Source organism: Pyxicephalus adspersus, chromosome 8 (assembly GCF_032062135.1).
Source record: "Pyxicephalus adspersus chromosome 8, UCB_Pads_2.0, whole genome shotgun sequence".
NCBI classification, from domain to species: domain Eukaryota; kingdom Metazoa; phylum Chordata; class Amphibia; order Anura; family Pyxicephalidae; genus Pyxicephalus; species Pyxicephalus adspersus.
Genome location: NC_092865.1, coordinates 62,422,844 through 62,439,652, shown reverse-complemented (window position 1 = coordinate 62,439,652; position 16,809 = coordinate 62,422,844). Strand labels below are relative to the sequence as shown.

Genomic DNA, 16,809 nt, shown 5'->3' with positions numbered 1-16,809 from the left:
AGTTAACAAGTGAATAACTAGATCTGTGGGGGCAGATTTTGAGAAGAATTTTTGCTTACTAATTAGGCATCGGTACATCATGTTTTAAGCTAAATTATTTATATTTGGCATTGGTTTTGGTAAACTTTACTAAATAAATAATAAGGAATAATCCAAAAGGGGAAATGGGGCACTGGGTGAAGTAAGTGTAATGAACAATCACTTTTGTAATCCCACTGTGAAGGAAACTTGTACTGAATATACCTCTGGCAAACCTCCTCTGGCAAAGTCGTTTAGAGTTTCCGACTTCTAAACCGATCAAATAGCCCTAGGACTTATTTACTGAAGCTATGTATACAACAGATGATTGTTGCCCGAAATGAACAGCCAAGCTTGCCTTGGAGAAAATCTAACGTGTACTGCGGTCCCTCTGCGTCATTCAATACACCCTAGTGGATTGATGAACAGCTGATCAGACGCAACCATTGTATTTTTCAATGGTGCAGCACTGCCGAGTGCCACTCATCCTCCGTTTCATTAAACAGAACTGTGCTGGGCTGAGGGATTAAAAACCTCTAACCCTAGTCTGAGTGTTCTATATGAATCTCGAATCTTTATTTTCACTTTTACCTACAATGTATCAAAGTAACCAGAACAATCATTAGGTAAAATACAAAAAAAATGTTATATTTGACACTATACTGGATCTTCATAACTGGAATTCCCTTTGGCCTATCTCACATCAAAGACAAGGAAGACAGCAATTACAAAAATTACAACAGATACTGTGGGAAAATGAAGTGGTAACTAACTGATAAATCCTCCTATTAAATCTTTATTCATCCTTCTGTAAACGTCTTAAAGTGATTCAGTTCCTCGATATTCTGAAAGATCCCTGAACACTAACAATTAATGGCCACCAGTAAATTCAGCCGGATTAGATGTCAGACCGGACTAAAGCAGATGCCGGGAGCTCTTACTGAAAATGCAAACTTTATATAAGCATTGGAAATCATCTCCGACATTCGCACACACAGAGACCCATCCGGCTATAACTTACTGACCACATCCTGTGAACATTTCCACTAGAATGCAGCAGAAATAATAAAATTCAAAGGAACATGACAATTAAATGGTTTTATCCCCGGTGACCAGAGGGCCACACATGACCAGGACAGTTTTATTAATGGGGCAAAACCCCTTGAACTACCACAAAACGGGTCGACACAATTGTTAGCAACTAAATTCAATAGCTAAAAACTCAAATCTAAGCCTCTGGAGACTGAAGAGGACAAAATATCCCATGTATGGGTAATTTTACCCATTTGCTGAATTTTGCATAGGATCTCATTAAAATGATGAAAGGAGGTTAAGATAGAAACCCATCAAAGTGTATCTAATATGGCTTTTAATGAAATCCTTATTGTTATGCTACCACCAAGGTGTATTCACAGAAACTTATTTCCAAGGGTGACAAGATTTATTCAATATAGATAGCTCATTATCACTGGACTATAAGAAGCCCAGTGTACTCTCACGTTCTTCAGTTGTAACCACAATAAAAAAGTGACAATCAATTGCCAACAGGGTATATGCACATTCACAGGAAACTCAGATAAAAGGTCTACAAGAGTTTTACAGTCTTCTAAAAAAGTATAGGGTATATAAGTAAATTTTTACCAATGATTTATACAATTTGTAATTGAAACTTTGATAAAACGTGTGAATCTGTCTTAAGTATTCTTTACTATTAGTTTAGTCCTAATTTAAATAGAAATATGTTTTTCTTGCAATAGAATTATGTTACAAAATAATTCTGTACAACATGCAGCATCCAGACAAAAAATATAAACCCTAACAGTTTATGCCCAACTCCAGCTTTGGGATACCCCTGCTAGACTCCCTCCACCCATTTCTTTAAAAAATTGTAATAATTCGAGGGGTATTTGAGATAGTTGTGCCTCATGACATCACTGGATCTCTTTTTAACATGGAGATGCATAATAAATGCTGTCAGGAGCTGCACCAACTCAAGATATTGGCTGGTATTGAGGCTCAGAGGTTAGCACCTCTGGGTACTTCAGTCCCATTTTACATTCCAAAAAAACAAGCAGTTAGGTCAATTGGCTTCCCTTCAAAAAACTGACCTTAGACTCTATTAATGATATATGACTATGATAGGGACATTAGATTGTGAGCTCCTTTGAGGGACAGCTAGTGACATGACTATGGACTTTGAAAAGTGATGTGTATTGTGTTGGCGCTATATAAAAATTATAGTTAATAATGATATTATTCTTCTCTCTGTAACATTCTTCTATGAGTCCAAGTCAAGAGGTGGCCCTTTCATGCTCAGGGCTTATAGGAACTGGGTTGAATTAGGTTGGGTGTGAACCCAGAAGACTTGTACTAGTGGATCAATGAACAGGTGACTTTCTTGAATGAAGACAAGTATTAAAACGAGGACTGCTTTTTCATTTTAGAAAAGGTTAAGGACTTGGAACGGCTAATTTCAAAGTTTTGCCCATGCTTGTTATTGCTAAATCTTGACCAGAAATCATATAACACACAGGCACTATAGTTTTGTTGAAAAAGTTTTTTTATTGCTTGTAACCATTTCCATTACTATCTTTCACCATTAGTATCTTGACTATGTGTATTTAATGGCATTATCTTCAAGTGCAGAAGTTCAGTCAGGAAGGCTGATAATTTTTGATATTGCAGGACAGAGAGGCAATGACAATGGAGAAAGACCAGGCGCAGTCATCCAGAGGAGAGGAGCCCGTCAGGGGAAAACAAAGTGACAGAATGTTCAAAACAAGAGAGACGTTTCTTTACGATGAAACCCGTCACAGGCTCCACGTGTGCAGCATCTCAGTGAGACAGAATGACCAGGAATTATTACATTAATAGAAAGATGGACGGGAGATGTAACATGAGGTGTCTGTTTCCAGCAGGAATATGTTCTTAAGATAAACTTCTCCATAATGGATGTATTTGGAGTATGACACTTACCTTTCAAGGATATGTCTGGATACATCAGGCATATGGAACCTAAGCTAAGGGCCGTACAAGTATGAACATTTTCAGATTGACTGTTTTTCTACCAAAAACAAAACCCAAAAATAAACATTGTCCATATCTAGGGATTATGTCAGCACATGGAGTTACTGATCTGAAAAAAGCATATAACCAGTAAAGTCAGAAAATGTTATCTGAATAATTGTTGCAGGTCATTCACTCAGGAAGTGCTTAAAGTATAATATCAGTATAAGAGCCAGACAGCTAGCCTCATAAAGGCTTAAATGCATTATGAGTATCTACAAAGCAATTTCAATGGTAAATTCTGCAGTTTTCATTGAAACAATAGCAGGTGATCCTACCAAAAAAGAATGGTGTTATAGGCTGAAAACATTTGGTCTCCAAATTGTTACTCTGCAACAACAGAGATTACAAGTGAGGTTTCAACACACAAACATTACACAGACACGGTTCACTGTTGTCACCATCAAAATCAGGACAACCTGCCCTGACAAATGCCATGCAGCCGCCATGGGAGTACACGCATAGCTGGAAAGAGGCGCAGGGTAATTAGAAGCATTATATTAGAGCAAAGATTAAAAAAAACAGGAAAAAAAGAATTTTATTTTAAAAAGATGAATTGTTTATGTAATAAAATAAATGTCATTCAGTTAGAGCTTATATCTGCTTTAAGTTTTATTAGACACATGTTCATTCAAAGAAAAAAAACACAGTAAATGTTACTGCAAAGCAAAATTCAAAGTGCTAAGATGTCAAATAAAGCAAAACTCAAAATAAAAGTACAAAACAAAAACCCTTATTACATCTATAAATGCATTACAGGCTGAATTCCAGGAGGATGCTGACCATTTTCTGCAATTGTCTTATTGCCTCTCTGCCTTGAAAACATGTCTATGTTTAATAAAATGTTTGTTAATATCATGTTGTTAAATGTTAGATTTGACTGCATAACAATCTTTGGAGAGAAAAAAATATTTATTTTAGATAAAGTAAACAGAAAAAAAGAAAATATATCTATAGTCAGTGCACTAGTAAAGCAGCTAGGTTTGCAGTGTTATCGATTCATTTAAAGGATGCTGAAAGCCAAAATTTCTTTTGTTTTAGGCTAAGTACACACGTGAGAAAACTGTCATTTGAAAGGATTCTTCACGATGCACGAATGAGTGCTGTACATACAGCAGCGTTCTGCTCTATGGGGAGGGGAGGAACGACGAAGGGGCACCCTGCTGCGCTCACTTGCTCACCTGCTTCACTTGCATTGAGTTTGTTTGTCGTCCGTGGATTTGCACTCTGACGAGTGCTGTACACGCACCAGATTCCCGTCCAATATAAGCCCTGAGCTGATTATCGTACGAGAACCATTGCACGTGTGTGCGTAGCCTTAGCATGTTGTAGGCACTGTTTTAACATGACACACTGCATATACTAATACAGATTGCTTTAAATATTACTGTGTTGCAACCATCACTGTGTGACACAGAGCGATCCCTTCTATAAGATAAATATATCATATCATACCATATCCCAGATAAACAAGCCATGTCCAAACATAAAAAAGTACAGACAAATCTGTTTGTGATATCAGCAAAGAACAGGGAAAAAGTCTGCAATTGATGGATACCTGTCACTTGGGAACTAGACACAGGAACTAACTGTTGCTGAAAACACCAAGCCTGGGTGTATTATCCTGACATCTGATACCCTCCTTGCATGTAATCATTGGGAACATTTTGACTAAATGTCCAAGTCATCGAAACATGGAGAAATGTTCAATACATTTTCGTTTGTTTGTTTTGTTTGTAAACTTCAATATATTATTTATTCACTCTTGTTTCAATCTTTCTGTTTTGTTTCTGGTGAAGTTCCAGGCAACTGTGTGCTTCGAACCTTGTGGCCTGGGGAAGGCCCTTTTCTGTTCCAGCATGACTGTGCCCCTCGCACAAAGCCAGGTCCATAGAGATTTTGATGATCTTGGTGTGGTCTGAACTGAGCCTTAATCCTAACTTAATTGAACACTTTAGGGATATATATTGAAAGGCCATTCATGAAACAAGTTCAGACACAACTACTGTGCTTCAATCAACAATACTCATTCTTATTGCTGAATGGAGTTCAGAAGTTGTGACTGTGCAGGGTTGTGTTGGACCACTAAAGGCAGACTGCTATTCTCATATAGATGACAGTGGTTCTTATTTTCTTTGTGCTGTGGAAAAGCGGAATATTGTGGCAAGCACTGGTGCACAAAAAAAAAAAGTAAAAAAAAAATAAAAATCAATATTTTCTGCACTCTCTGTTAATCTAAAGTTTTCTTGGTGTACATTTGGGTTTTTATTTAAAAGTCAATAGACTGAAGTTCTTAAAAAGAAAAAAACATAAACCATAAACTGTTATTTGAAAAGAAATAAGTACTGAGTTTAGACTACAGTTCAAGACCATGTGTTTTATACATATATCTATATTATTTATATATATATATATATATATATATATATATATATATAGGAAGAGAGAGAGAGATAGATAGAGAGAGTATTATGCTGTTCTTTGTCTGCGGAAAATAATGTTAAACTGTACAATGAAGCAGAAATAAATGGCGGCCTTACTTCATCTCCAGGATCTCCTCAAGCTGTTTTCGGCGGTCTATCATCAAGTTGTTCAGGTGTGCTTCCTTGTCAGCAAGTGATTGTTGAGTTGCAGAGAGACGGGCTTTGGTGGAATCCAGCTCCTGTCTTGTCTTTTCAAGAGCATTCATGAGATCATCCATCTAAAGAATAGGAAAGAAATTAGATTTTTTTCTTCTTGGCAATTAATAAAAAGGTTTTAATTAAAAAGTACATCTGGGTATACTCACACAAGCAACCAACTGCCAAAATAAGCAACCTTTAATGAAAAGGATATTTCATTTGGAGATAAATATATGTATATACATATCTCCAAATGAAATATCCTATTCATTAAATTTATTATATGGATCCCCAAGGCTGGTGTTGGCCTTTTTACTTGCCATGTGATAAGCACTAGCTATAATATCTGCTAGCTTAGGATCTCAGTTGCCTAACACCAGGGTTATAGTGGAACCAAAGTTCCACTTTTAAAAATGTTCGATCAGGTAGGTCATTATTACAGGAAGGGACAGGTGATGTTCTGTAAAATTGTAAACTGTCTTCTGTGCCTGATAGCACGGGGATTTGTCAAAAATTGATTGCCAGGATACCCTACAATTCCGCCTTCCCTTTCGTGTGCCGTAACTGTTTTACGTCCGAAAGTTACATCATCCCAGCCAGCCCAATCAAGATGGCCGAAGATTGCAAGGAGGAAATGAAGAAGGAAGAAGATGGTGGCACTCGGTGATGAAACAGGGAAATGTGAGTATTGCACGTTTAGTTTAGTTTAAGGCTCTATTGTACTTAAGTTTGTTTCACTGATAGTGCTATCTGATACACATCTACCAAGACTAATTTTATTAGAATTTAGCCAAGAGATAGGATCCAACCTAGCCAATAGATAGTTACCCCAAGAAGTGTCATGGAGGAAGTAAAGGAGTACCCATAAAGCTTAAACTGGTTCCCAATCAAGTTTCATAGTTGTGGGGCCTTTATAGGTTAAAGATGGAGTCAATGCACAGCTGAATATACATGTACGGGTCATTTGTCCCCTGTCCATTTTTGGCATTCCTCCATCACTATAACTATAAACTGTAAATTTAAACTATGAAACTGGAGGAAGGAATGCTGGGTCAAAAGAAGTTTCAAATGGCAACTATAAGAGTTGCCGTAGGAAACTGCTACACTTTAGCTTTCTTGTTACAGTTTCATAAGTCATCCCTAACAGGTGCACAGGACACAACATGCTGTTACCACAGAAACCAACCAAATATTGTGGTTGCCTAGATGAAGAAGAAGGATAAAATATTATATTCAGGATGATGTGAGAGCGAGGGACAGCCCAATAAATGCTCTGTTTAGAGACAAGCCTTTACAGATGCTTTGTTGCAGAACCCACATCCCTGTAAAATGCTCCGTGTAAGTGTTAGGTAAACACACTTAGGAAAACGAGGCTTTCTGATTATTACGTTTTCTTTAAAAGTAGTGGGACGCCTCAATGATAGCTTTAAAAAACAGAGATAAGAGCTCTTGAAATTATAGATTGCATTGTGAAGGTTTTATTTTAGAAATTTACACAGATATCCAAGGTATTTTCTTTGAACAGTTAACAAAGTGATGGGTTTACAAGCCAGCTGCAACATGCCAGAGACCTTGGCTGTGGCTCTCTAAGACTGATCATAACACTTTATCTCCAAGACTTTCTTAGGAGTAAAAATTGGCTACCTTAGGACAGCGGAAGGTGATCTGTAACATTTTATAATACTCATTAATATAAAGCTGACATTATCTGTATCAATTTATGGAAAGCACGAGACAATCATTTACTGCAGGCTTTGTTCCCTTAAAACTTTGTATTCTATTATCCCTAACACAGAAATACATATCCAAATAACATGGCAGCCAAAAACTCTTTTGTAAGGAAATAAGGAAATTTTGTAAGGAGTACATGAAGGAAACAGACATATAGAGAGCATACAAACTGCACAGATAGTAACTAGAGCCAGAGTACAAGATAACATATATGATAACCACAAAGCTGCCATGTTTAATGTACACTTAAATATACTAAAGACTTTAAAGTATAGAAATAGAACTGCAATATAGGCACTATAATGTCCCTGAATGAACTTTTACTGGAGTCTAAAACCTGCAAGTCTTGATTCGGGAAAGAAAAATGGGGGTCCACTCAATCCCAATGCTTTCTACAGCTCCCCATTTCTCCACAATCCTAATTGTCTATTTCGGCAACCAAATGAAAGCGTTAAGAGGCAGGATGGTCGTTTGGAAGCTCTTAACTTTCCTTGAATGTGAAAGCACCACAGACTTTAAAGAGCGTAGTGATGAGACACCATGACTATGACAATTTAACAAGATTCCCGTATCAATGCTTTCTTAAAGCCAGCTAGCTGTATACCCTACAGTTATATCATTTTGACTCATGTGCCTAGCCATTTCTGGAAAACTTGCTCCGTCAGCAAATAAATCAAGGTTTAGATAGAAAAACAAAACTGCAAAAGAGTGCCAATAAGTAAGAATACTTTGTGGGGGTAGGAAGTGTTAAGCTGTCAGCTTATGTTGTCACTTTTTCCCTAAATTACCCAGTGCTGGTGTTTGTTTAAAGATAAAGTCTAGAAACTACCATTTTCAGAAACATCATTTTTATTTCTATGCAGGATTCCTTTTAAGAATCATCACAACAGTCAAGAATTTATTTCCTAAAGGAGATCATCCACAGTAGACAATGTATACTTCTTACAGAAATCTTCCTCTAAAACATATTGCAGGTCCAGGTTCCCTGCAGGCATTGGAGTAGATAAACATGAAGCAATGCCACATGGATTGTTTGACAATTAAACATTTTATTGATGCAGACAAACTATGAAGCTTTATTTAGATTTTAACATTAAAAAGATACCATAAACAGTGTTCAACCCAGGCATTTTTTTAAGCCAGGTGGGAAGAAAGTGTAGGCGGGTGGAAGCCCCTGTATTATACCTCAACTCTTCAGTAACCACCCAAAAACAGCCGGGTGGTTACTGGAAAAGTGCCAGGTGTTGCGCCCGGCTAAAAGGGGCTAAGGAGAACACTGCAAAAAGTCAATTATTCATTTTAGTGGCCATTCACAGCAATGTGTTAACACAAACTTATGCATGCATTCAGGTTCTCCCTGCTAGTTCACTGCAATGTCTTGAAGAGTGTTGTCCAATTTTTGGCCTATTAATGCATGATAAATCATGTAATAATGCAAAAAAGAACATAGAGAAAGTTTTGAATACATACAAGTTTATAGTGCCAAATTGGTGTTTTGATGACTTATATTCCTTTGTTTTTTTAATATAATTACAGATTGGCATCAAAAGAAGAATTTGGTAGCCCATCAAGGTGAGAACATTTCAGAAAAAAAGAAAAAATAAGAAGAAATGATAAAAAAAGAACTGGTGTTTGGCAGTAACGCTTTTTATAGCCAGCCAAACGATCTGTAAAGTTCTTAGAATTGACCAAACATAGAGACTATTCTTGGATAAGGAAGGGGCAGTGGAAGACTTTAGACCTGAACAGAGTCTGTCTAGAACAAGGACAGTTAGGAGCTCAGACGTCCTCATGGGCATACATAAAAATACCTCAATCCTACCACCAGCTCTGATAACAACCAGTCAGAACTTGCAGCTGACATATTACAGAGGAACATTTATATGAGTTTCAGACATAAAATCCACATGCCAGATATAAAGAATAATAGCTTGTGTTACTAGAAAGGATTGTCTCTACGCTTATACTATAACTGGCTAAAAACTTGCACATTTTTATATTTTCTGACGCTCATTTGTATCTGCACAATTCACGGAGAACATTTACTAATCATTCTTGCCTTACAGTGACACCTTTTGGAGCAAAAGGAAATCGTACTTGTATGGGATCATACTGGCTTCCAGCAAGAATTCCCTTATCCTGTCTTACAATGCCATTGCAAGGGTGCTTTTTACAGGGTTTGCACAAACTCCACAAAAAATACCATATGATACATGAATTTAATTTTTAGGTCTTTACAAACTAAACTATACCAAATGTTATCTTTCAGAAAATAAGATACTTTTACCATAAAGTAAACTGTTTATGTTTCAGTGGCAGAACTGTTGAGTCCTACAAATATAACGTATTAACAAATTTGCTGTCATCATGCACATTATCTAGCTAGTTGCAGTTTGCATCCCAAGAACACTCTAACTATATCTGATCCAGAGTGACCCCTCTAAAAAGGGTGATTAGATTTGATCTACCAGGTAAGTAGTTTCTTCATAATTACTTAGGAAATTAGACAATCACATAAGCAAATTTCTAAATCATAATATTATTTACTATTAATAATTAGTAATATCTTTTTCATTTTGAAACTAGTCCTTATATAAAGCAAACTCTAGAGTTGGGTAGAACTAGCTCCTGTGGAAGACTACTCCACATTTCCACAGCTCTAGCTATAATGAAGGTTCACCTTTTATTTGATGGTAATATTCTCTTTTTTTAAGCATGACAAGTGCAACTTTTTCATAACTCACACTTATTTTTTTTTAAATTTATATATATCATGCAATTAAATTACAGTCAACAACATTGCAGGAATACCGACACTACTGACATCTTTCTTTTTATAAAGTAGGAATCAGCTGACATGTTTCTTACTTTACAAATAAATTTAAATATATAGTTTATACATGTATTTTAACCCCCCCCCCCCCCCCAATCCTGTGCCACCATCCTAAGTGCTAAAGGAGTCATAGACACCCAACCGTCTCCCCATGCATATTAAAATGCTGACCTGATGTCATAATATTGAATGTATTATTATTATACAGTATTTATATAGCACCATCATATTACGCAGCATTGTACATAGTCGTGTCACTAACTGTCCCTCAAAGGAGCTCACAATCTAATGTCCCTACCATAGTCATATGTGATTATTATAGTCTAAGGTCAATTGTTAGAGAGAAGCCAGTTAACCTAACTGCATGTTTTTGGGATGTGGGAGGAAACCGGAGTACCCAGAGGAAACCCACACAGACACGGGGAGAACCTGCAAACTCCATGCAGATAATGTCCCGGCTGGGGATCGAACCTGGGACCCAGCGCTGCAAAGGCCGGAGTGCTAACCCCTGAGCCACCGTGTTGCCCATTTTCTATAGTGTATTGGACCAGTGCTAGGCTACAGATGAGGAGGCAGACTACCTTCACGGGAGTGGACCGAAGACACCTGTATGTTGATTTTCAGAAAAGGAAGGGGGTCTCGGAATTGGGTACTAAGCACTGAGTGGGATGTCACCAACATGGAGGTCTGTCTTAAAGGGTGTCAAGATAAACTTTACCAAAAAAGACTGAAATTGTTTCATTTGAACATAAAGGATCTTGTTTCCTGCATTTGATGTCGTGTTGGGAATGCAATACATTCTCACCTAATAGAAACTCTCCTTTCAAGTCTCATTCCTTCTTGTCAAACACAATGATTTTGATCTGACAAGCCTGTCAATCGCAGCCACATCCTGTATATTCTCAGGTGTCAGATTTCTACAACTTCCTCATGCTGTTCAGCAAACAACCGGAACTGGAAACCTATCCCAACAGGCATCCTTCTTTTTCTAAAAGATCCTTAAGATATCCAGAGATATAACAAAATGTTCGGATACTGACTGGCTACTTGTTCATATGAGTGAAATTATTCCAAAGACATTTTTTTTTCCAGTGGGAAAATCCTACGTCCATGAATATAAATGAGATGAGATGATGATATGAGATGATATTTTATTATCCTTTACTTATAAAATCATCACCATATTGTGTGACCCTGATAAAGTTTTAAAGCACAATTTATAAACTGCAGACAAAAAAAAAGAGTTGGCAAGGAAAAGGAGCTTGCCTGAACATGCTTACAACCTTGGCTTGGAAAGATAAGGCAAAGCACAGGGAATATATAGTACAGGGGTCCATATATATAGCAGTGAATCTGACATTTACCAAGTATTAATCAATGCCATTCAAAAAAAAAACATGGACCTAAAGGTTTCTCCACTAGAGAATGTTTGGTGAATGTCAGATTCACTGATTTATAAATAGACCCCATAGTCTGTGCTTGTGACTACTATGGAAAAAAAGATTTTAACAAAAGTACAAGTATTTTACAAAAGGGCACACAATAAAATGTTTTCTAAAGCAGTCTTGTTGAACAAACAGAGACATTTTAAACAGCGGCATCCTGAAACAGAAGAAGCTGAATACCTACCTGCGAAGTTGGTGGCAAGTCTAATCTTTGCTTAGGCAAGGATCACACTTTTACATGATAAAATTACACCATGCACTTTATGTGTTGCAGGGCTATTGTTGATTTGCACCCTAGTAAGGCAATACATTTTTGTTACATCATGCCCGAGTGCACCACAATGTGGTGTGTTGGCCCATTCAGTCTGCCCTAATGCGCTGTACAGGTATGATCCCAATTATTCTGCATTGTGGTTTCAGTTGCTGGTTCCTAGATCACTAATGTGCCATCCAGTGATGTGGAGGAACCCCAACATCGACAGTAAGACCAAGATGTGTCTAATGTCAAAGGCACAGATATCACAGTACTTGCTTTAACAACACCTTCATTTACAATCCCTTTTTTTGTCTGCAGCAAATTAATGATGAGTTTAAGCCCAGACAATGTCACTTTACCAATAAAATGTGCAACTCTGCCATGATGTGACACCAGCCAATAACCACAAACCATCCACTTCCCGGATTGAGAGTTTTTCTCTGTAATGGCTCAATCATGTAAGTCCTTGTGTATGTTTCCACATACCTGACATCAGCCTTCTGCAGTTTTATACCCTTGTGATTTGCAGTGAACTTACAATGTACAGAAAAAGTGAGGAACAAATGACTAAGATAATGCTCAGCTTTCAACCAGAGCAAAGCCACTCGTCAGGACACCAAGGACTGATTTTAAAAGAAAAAGGTGACACTTTTCTAAAAACAAAATATACTGGTGCTGAATATTTTGACATACTTAACATTTGTTCATGCAGACTTGAAAAGTAACACAATGGTTCACAAAGTTGTCACACCTGCAATAAACTTTATCCAATTCCTTCTTGCCTTTCCAAAATTGACCCAGGCCAAATATTTTAAAAGATATATAGTGAATGTTTGAACAGAACAAACTGTGTAAATTAAAGCCTAGAGCTGGACTTGTACTACACAGTTGAAGTGACCCAATGTGGGAGGTAAACACAGAGCAGACACACTAAACAGGGCAGTGAAAACTAAAACATCTCATAAATCTTCCAGCTGCTATCATGGGCATGTACAGATATGTTGTGTGAGTGTTCCTTGGATATTCCAAATCGTCAGTAAGCCTAGAAAACTAATACGTTATAAAACTATATACAAATATATGTTAAAAAAAGATGGGACATCTCAACATAATCAGAAATATATAATTATTTCCAGTGTAGTTGAATGCAACCACTAGCGTTGTGTTTTCAATCATCTCAAACTGATGATAGACTTACAGCAGGCTTTTTCAACAGGATTACGAGCCTGGAAGTCTGATGTGTGTACCAAAGCCTTATTCCTGTTAAAGAGGACTTATGCAGAAATATTAACATGAAGCACAAGTCAATCAGTGGTCCTGTGGTATTTGTGTGCAAACAAACAACATGCTGATAGGGGAAGCTGATTTTTATTGCTTTGTTGAGTCAGCAACTTTGGGACTTTTAAGGGTATAAGGTAAGGGTTAGGCTATGTACACACATGCAATAATTGTCGTTCGAAAGGAACTTCCACAATCCTTTTCAACCACTATTGACTGCATGATGCATGAACGAATGAACGAGTGCTGTACATACAGCATCGTTCTGCTCTATGGAGAGAGGAGGGGGAGAACGACAGAGCGGCACCCCGCTGCGCGCTCTCCCCCTTCACTTCCATTACAATTGTATTACGACGACAAGTGCTGTACACACATAAGATTCTTGTCCGGTATAGGCCCTGGGCCAATTATCAGATGAAAACAATTGCAAGTGTGTATCTGCCTTACAAGGAAGGTTAAGGTTGGGCTTAAAGGTAGTGATAGCAAAAGGTTCACAAGGTTTAGGATGTATAGGCAGGGTTAGTATTGTAGTTGGCATTACAAGGAGATTTTGTGTTAGGTTTGGAAGGAGAAAGGGTTGGAGAAAGGAGAAAGGTTTGGTGAAAGGATTAGTCATGGTGGGTTGGAGTTACAAACAGGGTGTGTATAGCTAGGTACACATGCTAGATGATTGTCGTCCAATGGTTGTGCTTATTTCAGATGAAAATTTAGAATGTGTACAGCAGTCTTCCAATGTTGTTCATGACTCTGCCTTGTAATTTTATGAATACCTGAGCAGGGACAACCACTATTTTCCTATGGGGGGACCACAGTAGGGTGCAGCTCGCTCTTCCCCCTTCTAATGGAACTGAACAGTGCTGTGTGTACAGTGATTGTTTAAATTCTGTTTCTGTGTTTAGAGGTGCACAAAAAATGATTGGGAAAAAGCAGAATTTTTTTAAGCTAGGTGGTAGCCCCTGTATTGTGACACAACTTTTCAGTAACCCCCCAATAACAATCGGTGAAAGATCCAGGTGGGGCATACAGCAAAAAGTGGCTGGAGAGAACAGAAAAATGGATTCATTTTTGGTTACACGGAGGGCAAGCATGAAGATTACTGTTAGGGTTGTAGTCACAGGGAGGGTTAATGTAGGGGACCTTAAGCTACAAATCTCAGAACAATTAGTTCTCCAATCCAATAAACCAGTACCAGTTTCACAGAAGTGAAACCTAAAAAAAGAAAGAAAGAAAAAATAAAAAGACCTAGGTTTGCAATAGCTGTACTTTAAAAATATTCCTAAAGCTAAACCACCCAATTTGTGATGTGCATACTCAAACTTTCTCAAACATTCACAGAATCAGCACAGTAGATCAACTGCACTTTACTCAGCTATCAATTTCAACCATATCAAAATGCAATAAAACACATTGGAAACACAAAACAAATTTTTAAGTTGAGCTTTGAAATGCATCTGCCTCTGGTCTACACTGCAGTTTGCTGAATAATGTTAGTCAATTGTCAGTTAGACAGTAGAAAAGGGGGAGAAGGGACTTGTTTAAATCTTATAAGTGCCAATTATTCACTGACTGACCTGGAAAAAAACAGCAGTCTTTGTGCTTAACCTCTCCTCCACTGCAGCCTTTAATCTTTATTTCCACTGTCCTCTACTTGGCCTTTCCTAAAAGCTTGAAGGGTGTGACAGCTTTTTTGTGTGGCCGAGAGAGTTCAGAGAAAAATACAATGTTACACTGTGCTGCAACTTTATCCTAATGTATTAGGAATTTACGCACCATTATACTATATATAACTGTATAACTGATACAAATGTTTTGAGTATTAGACCGCTGCAGTTTACCGCTGTCAACCAGTGCTCGGCTGACCCAAGCCCTGGATATTACTGAAACAAATGAAGCAGCTGAAATACCATTTTATATGTGTTTGGTTGAGGTTTGGTTACAATGTGGTTTTTTAGACACTTCTCTAAAAAGTATCTTGGGGTGGTTTGCTGCTTAAACTGTTTCCATTGACTTACAACTTCTTTGGCAAACATGGCAAACGTCTGCTAAAAATGATATGCTAGTTCACCGACATCTAGTGGTTGGGTGCCCAGGAAAAGGAGACGACGAACCTCCATCTGGACTTATTTCATTAAAGTGGACCTGTGATTTTAAAATGCAGGACAAAGGGTTATTGTGTGGCACCAATCTGCAGTACGATGGATCCCCCAACCATCAAGCAAAAAGGACATCAGCAGGCAAGACCAAAGACATCTGGAATAAAAAATTATCATACAGAGCGAAGGGTCTTCTCCAGTACAGAAACGGCAAAAAACTGTGCAGCATTGAACTTTAAACTTGGCCCCCTCTTCCCTTTATTCCTTTGTCAATGAATTTGGGTTGACAAAGAAAAAAAAAATACCTGATATAAACTCTAATTCAGTTCCAATCGAGCTTGCAAAGGGTTGAGAACTCTTTCCAAGTAATGGAACTGGTGCCTAAGTAGCCAGTTGTCAAGTTGTCACATAGGAAAAAGTGGTTTTATTCTCCATTATACCTGGACACATTGGGTATTTCAGTGCAGTTCTGACAGCAGTGGAGAATCAAAAGAAAGGTAATCATGAGCTGCTCATCTTCCATGAGACAAGAAGATGAAGCCATTTAGGAACAGAAGAGATATGCAATTTTGCATTGGAAAATATATGCTAGAAGCAAGTGTTTTGACCACAAAAATGGACAGGAGGAGATAGTAGAGTGAGCAAAGAGATGACCACATCAGCTGCTCCTTTATAGTCCAATGAACAAACTGAAGGTGGGGATGACACCAATGTATTCCTAAACTATAACAAAGAAAGATGTGTTATCCTTCTGGCTGTGTTGTGTTGCAGAGATGTGCAAATCTCAAGATATTATGGACAGAAATACAAATCTTTTGGCAGGTTCAACAGCTCCCACACAGTCTGTGTATTTCATCTGTGTATTTAGACATTTGCACGGAGTTCAGCTTTGATGCAGTGTTTATTTTACTAACTAGGCATTTGGAAAATTTAAATTTCACACTTTATTAGCTCAGATTTTCATAAAATAAGATATTCAGAGCAATGCCATTTACAAAATCATGCTGTATAACAGGCATCAGAGATGTATTTTATTATATTATATTATATAACATAAGAAAATGTGCCAGAGGAAAATTGGAAGGGAATTTTTCAAGGTTTTGTGAGAACATTAGGTTACATTTTGTGACTTTAAATATTAAAAAATAAAAACCTTATGCGCATTGTTCCACAGAAGAACAATGAGGGATAGGGATGTGAAGACAAAGATACATTTTATATGCAAGCCATTCCTTTCATTTGCCAAAATGCATTGGAATCAATAGGGAAGGTGAAATTAAGGTTGCCTGTTGGTGGTTTTTTAAGGATGCAATGGGCTTTCACTGGTTCTTGAGGGTCACAGAAGTTCTTATAAGCCAGTCTTTCTCAACATCAGGTCCTCAGGGATCCCGTTATAATTACTACATCCACAGCTCACAGTACATTAGCACAGTGGGCAGTGTGAAGATTGCCTCTTACACCACTCCAG

The 16,809-nt window shown here is 37.7% G+C and overlaps 1 protein-coding gene across 10 annotated transcripts in view; it reads right to left on the bottom strand.

Annotated features, from left to right (window-relative positions):
• The window catches only part of ERC2 (ELKS/RAB6-interacting/CAST family member 2), a 574,412-nt gene that overhangs the window by 290,043 nt on the left and 267,560 nt on the right, over positions 1-16,809 (bottom strand). For all 10 annotated transcript variants that reach the window (XM_072420915.1, XM_072420919.1, XM_072420917.1 and 7 more), the window contains one exon: positions 5,625-5,785. In XM_072420915.1, the coding sequence (XP_072277016.1) occupies positions 5,625-5,785 (161 nt within the window). The remainder of the gene's footprint in view (positions 1-5,624; positions 5,786-16,809) is intronic.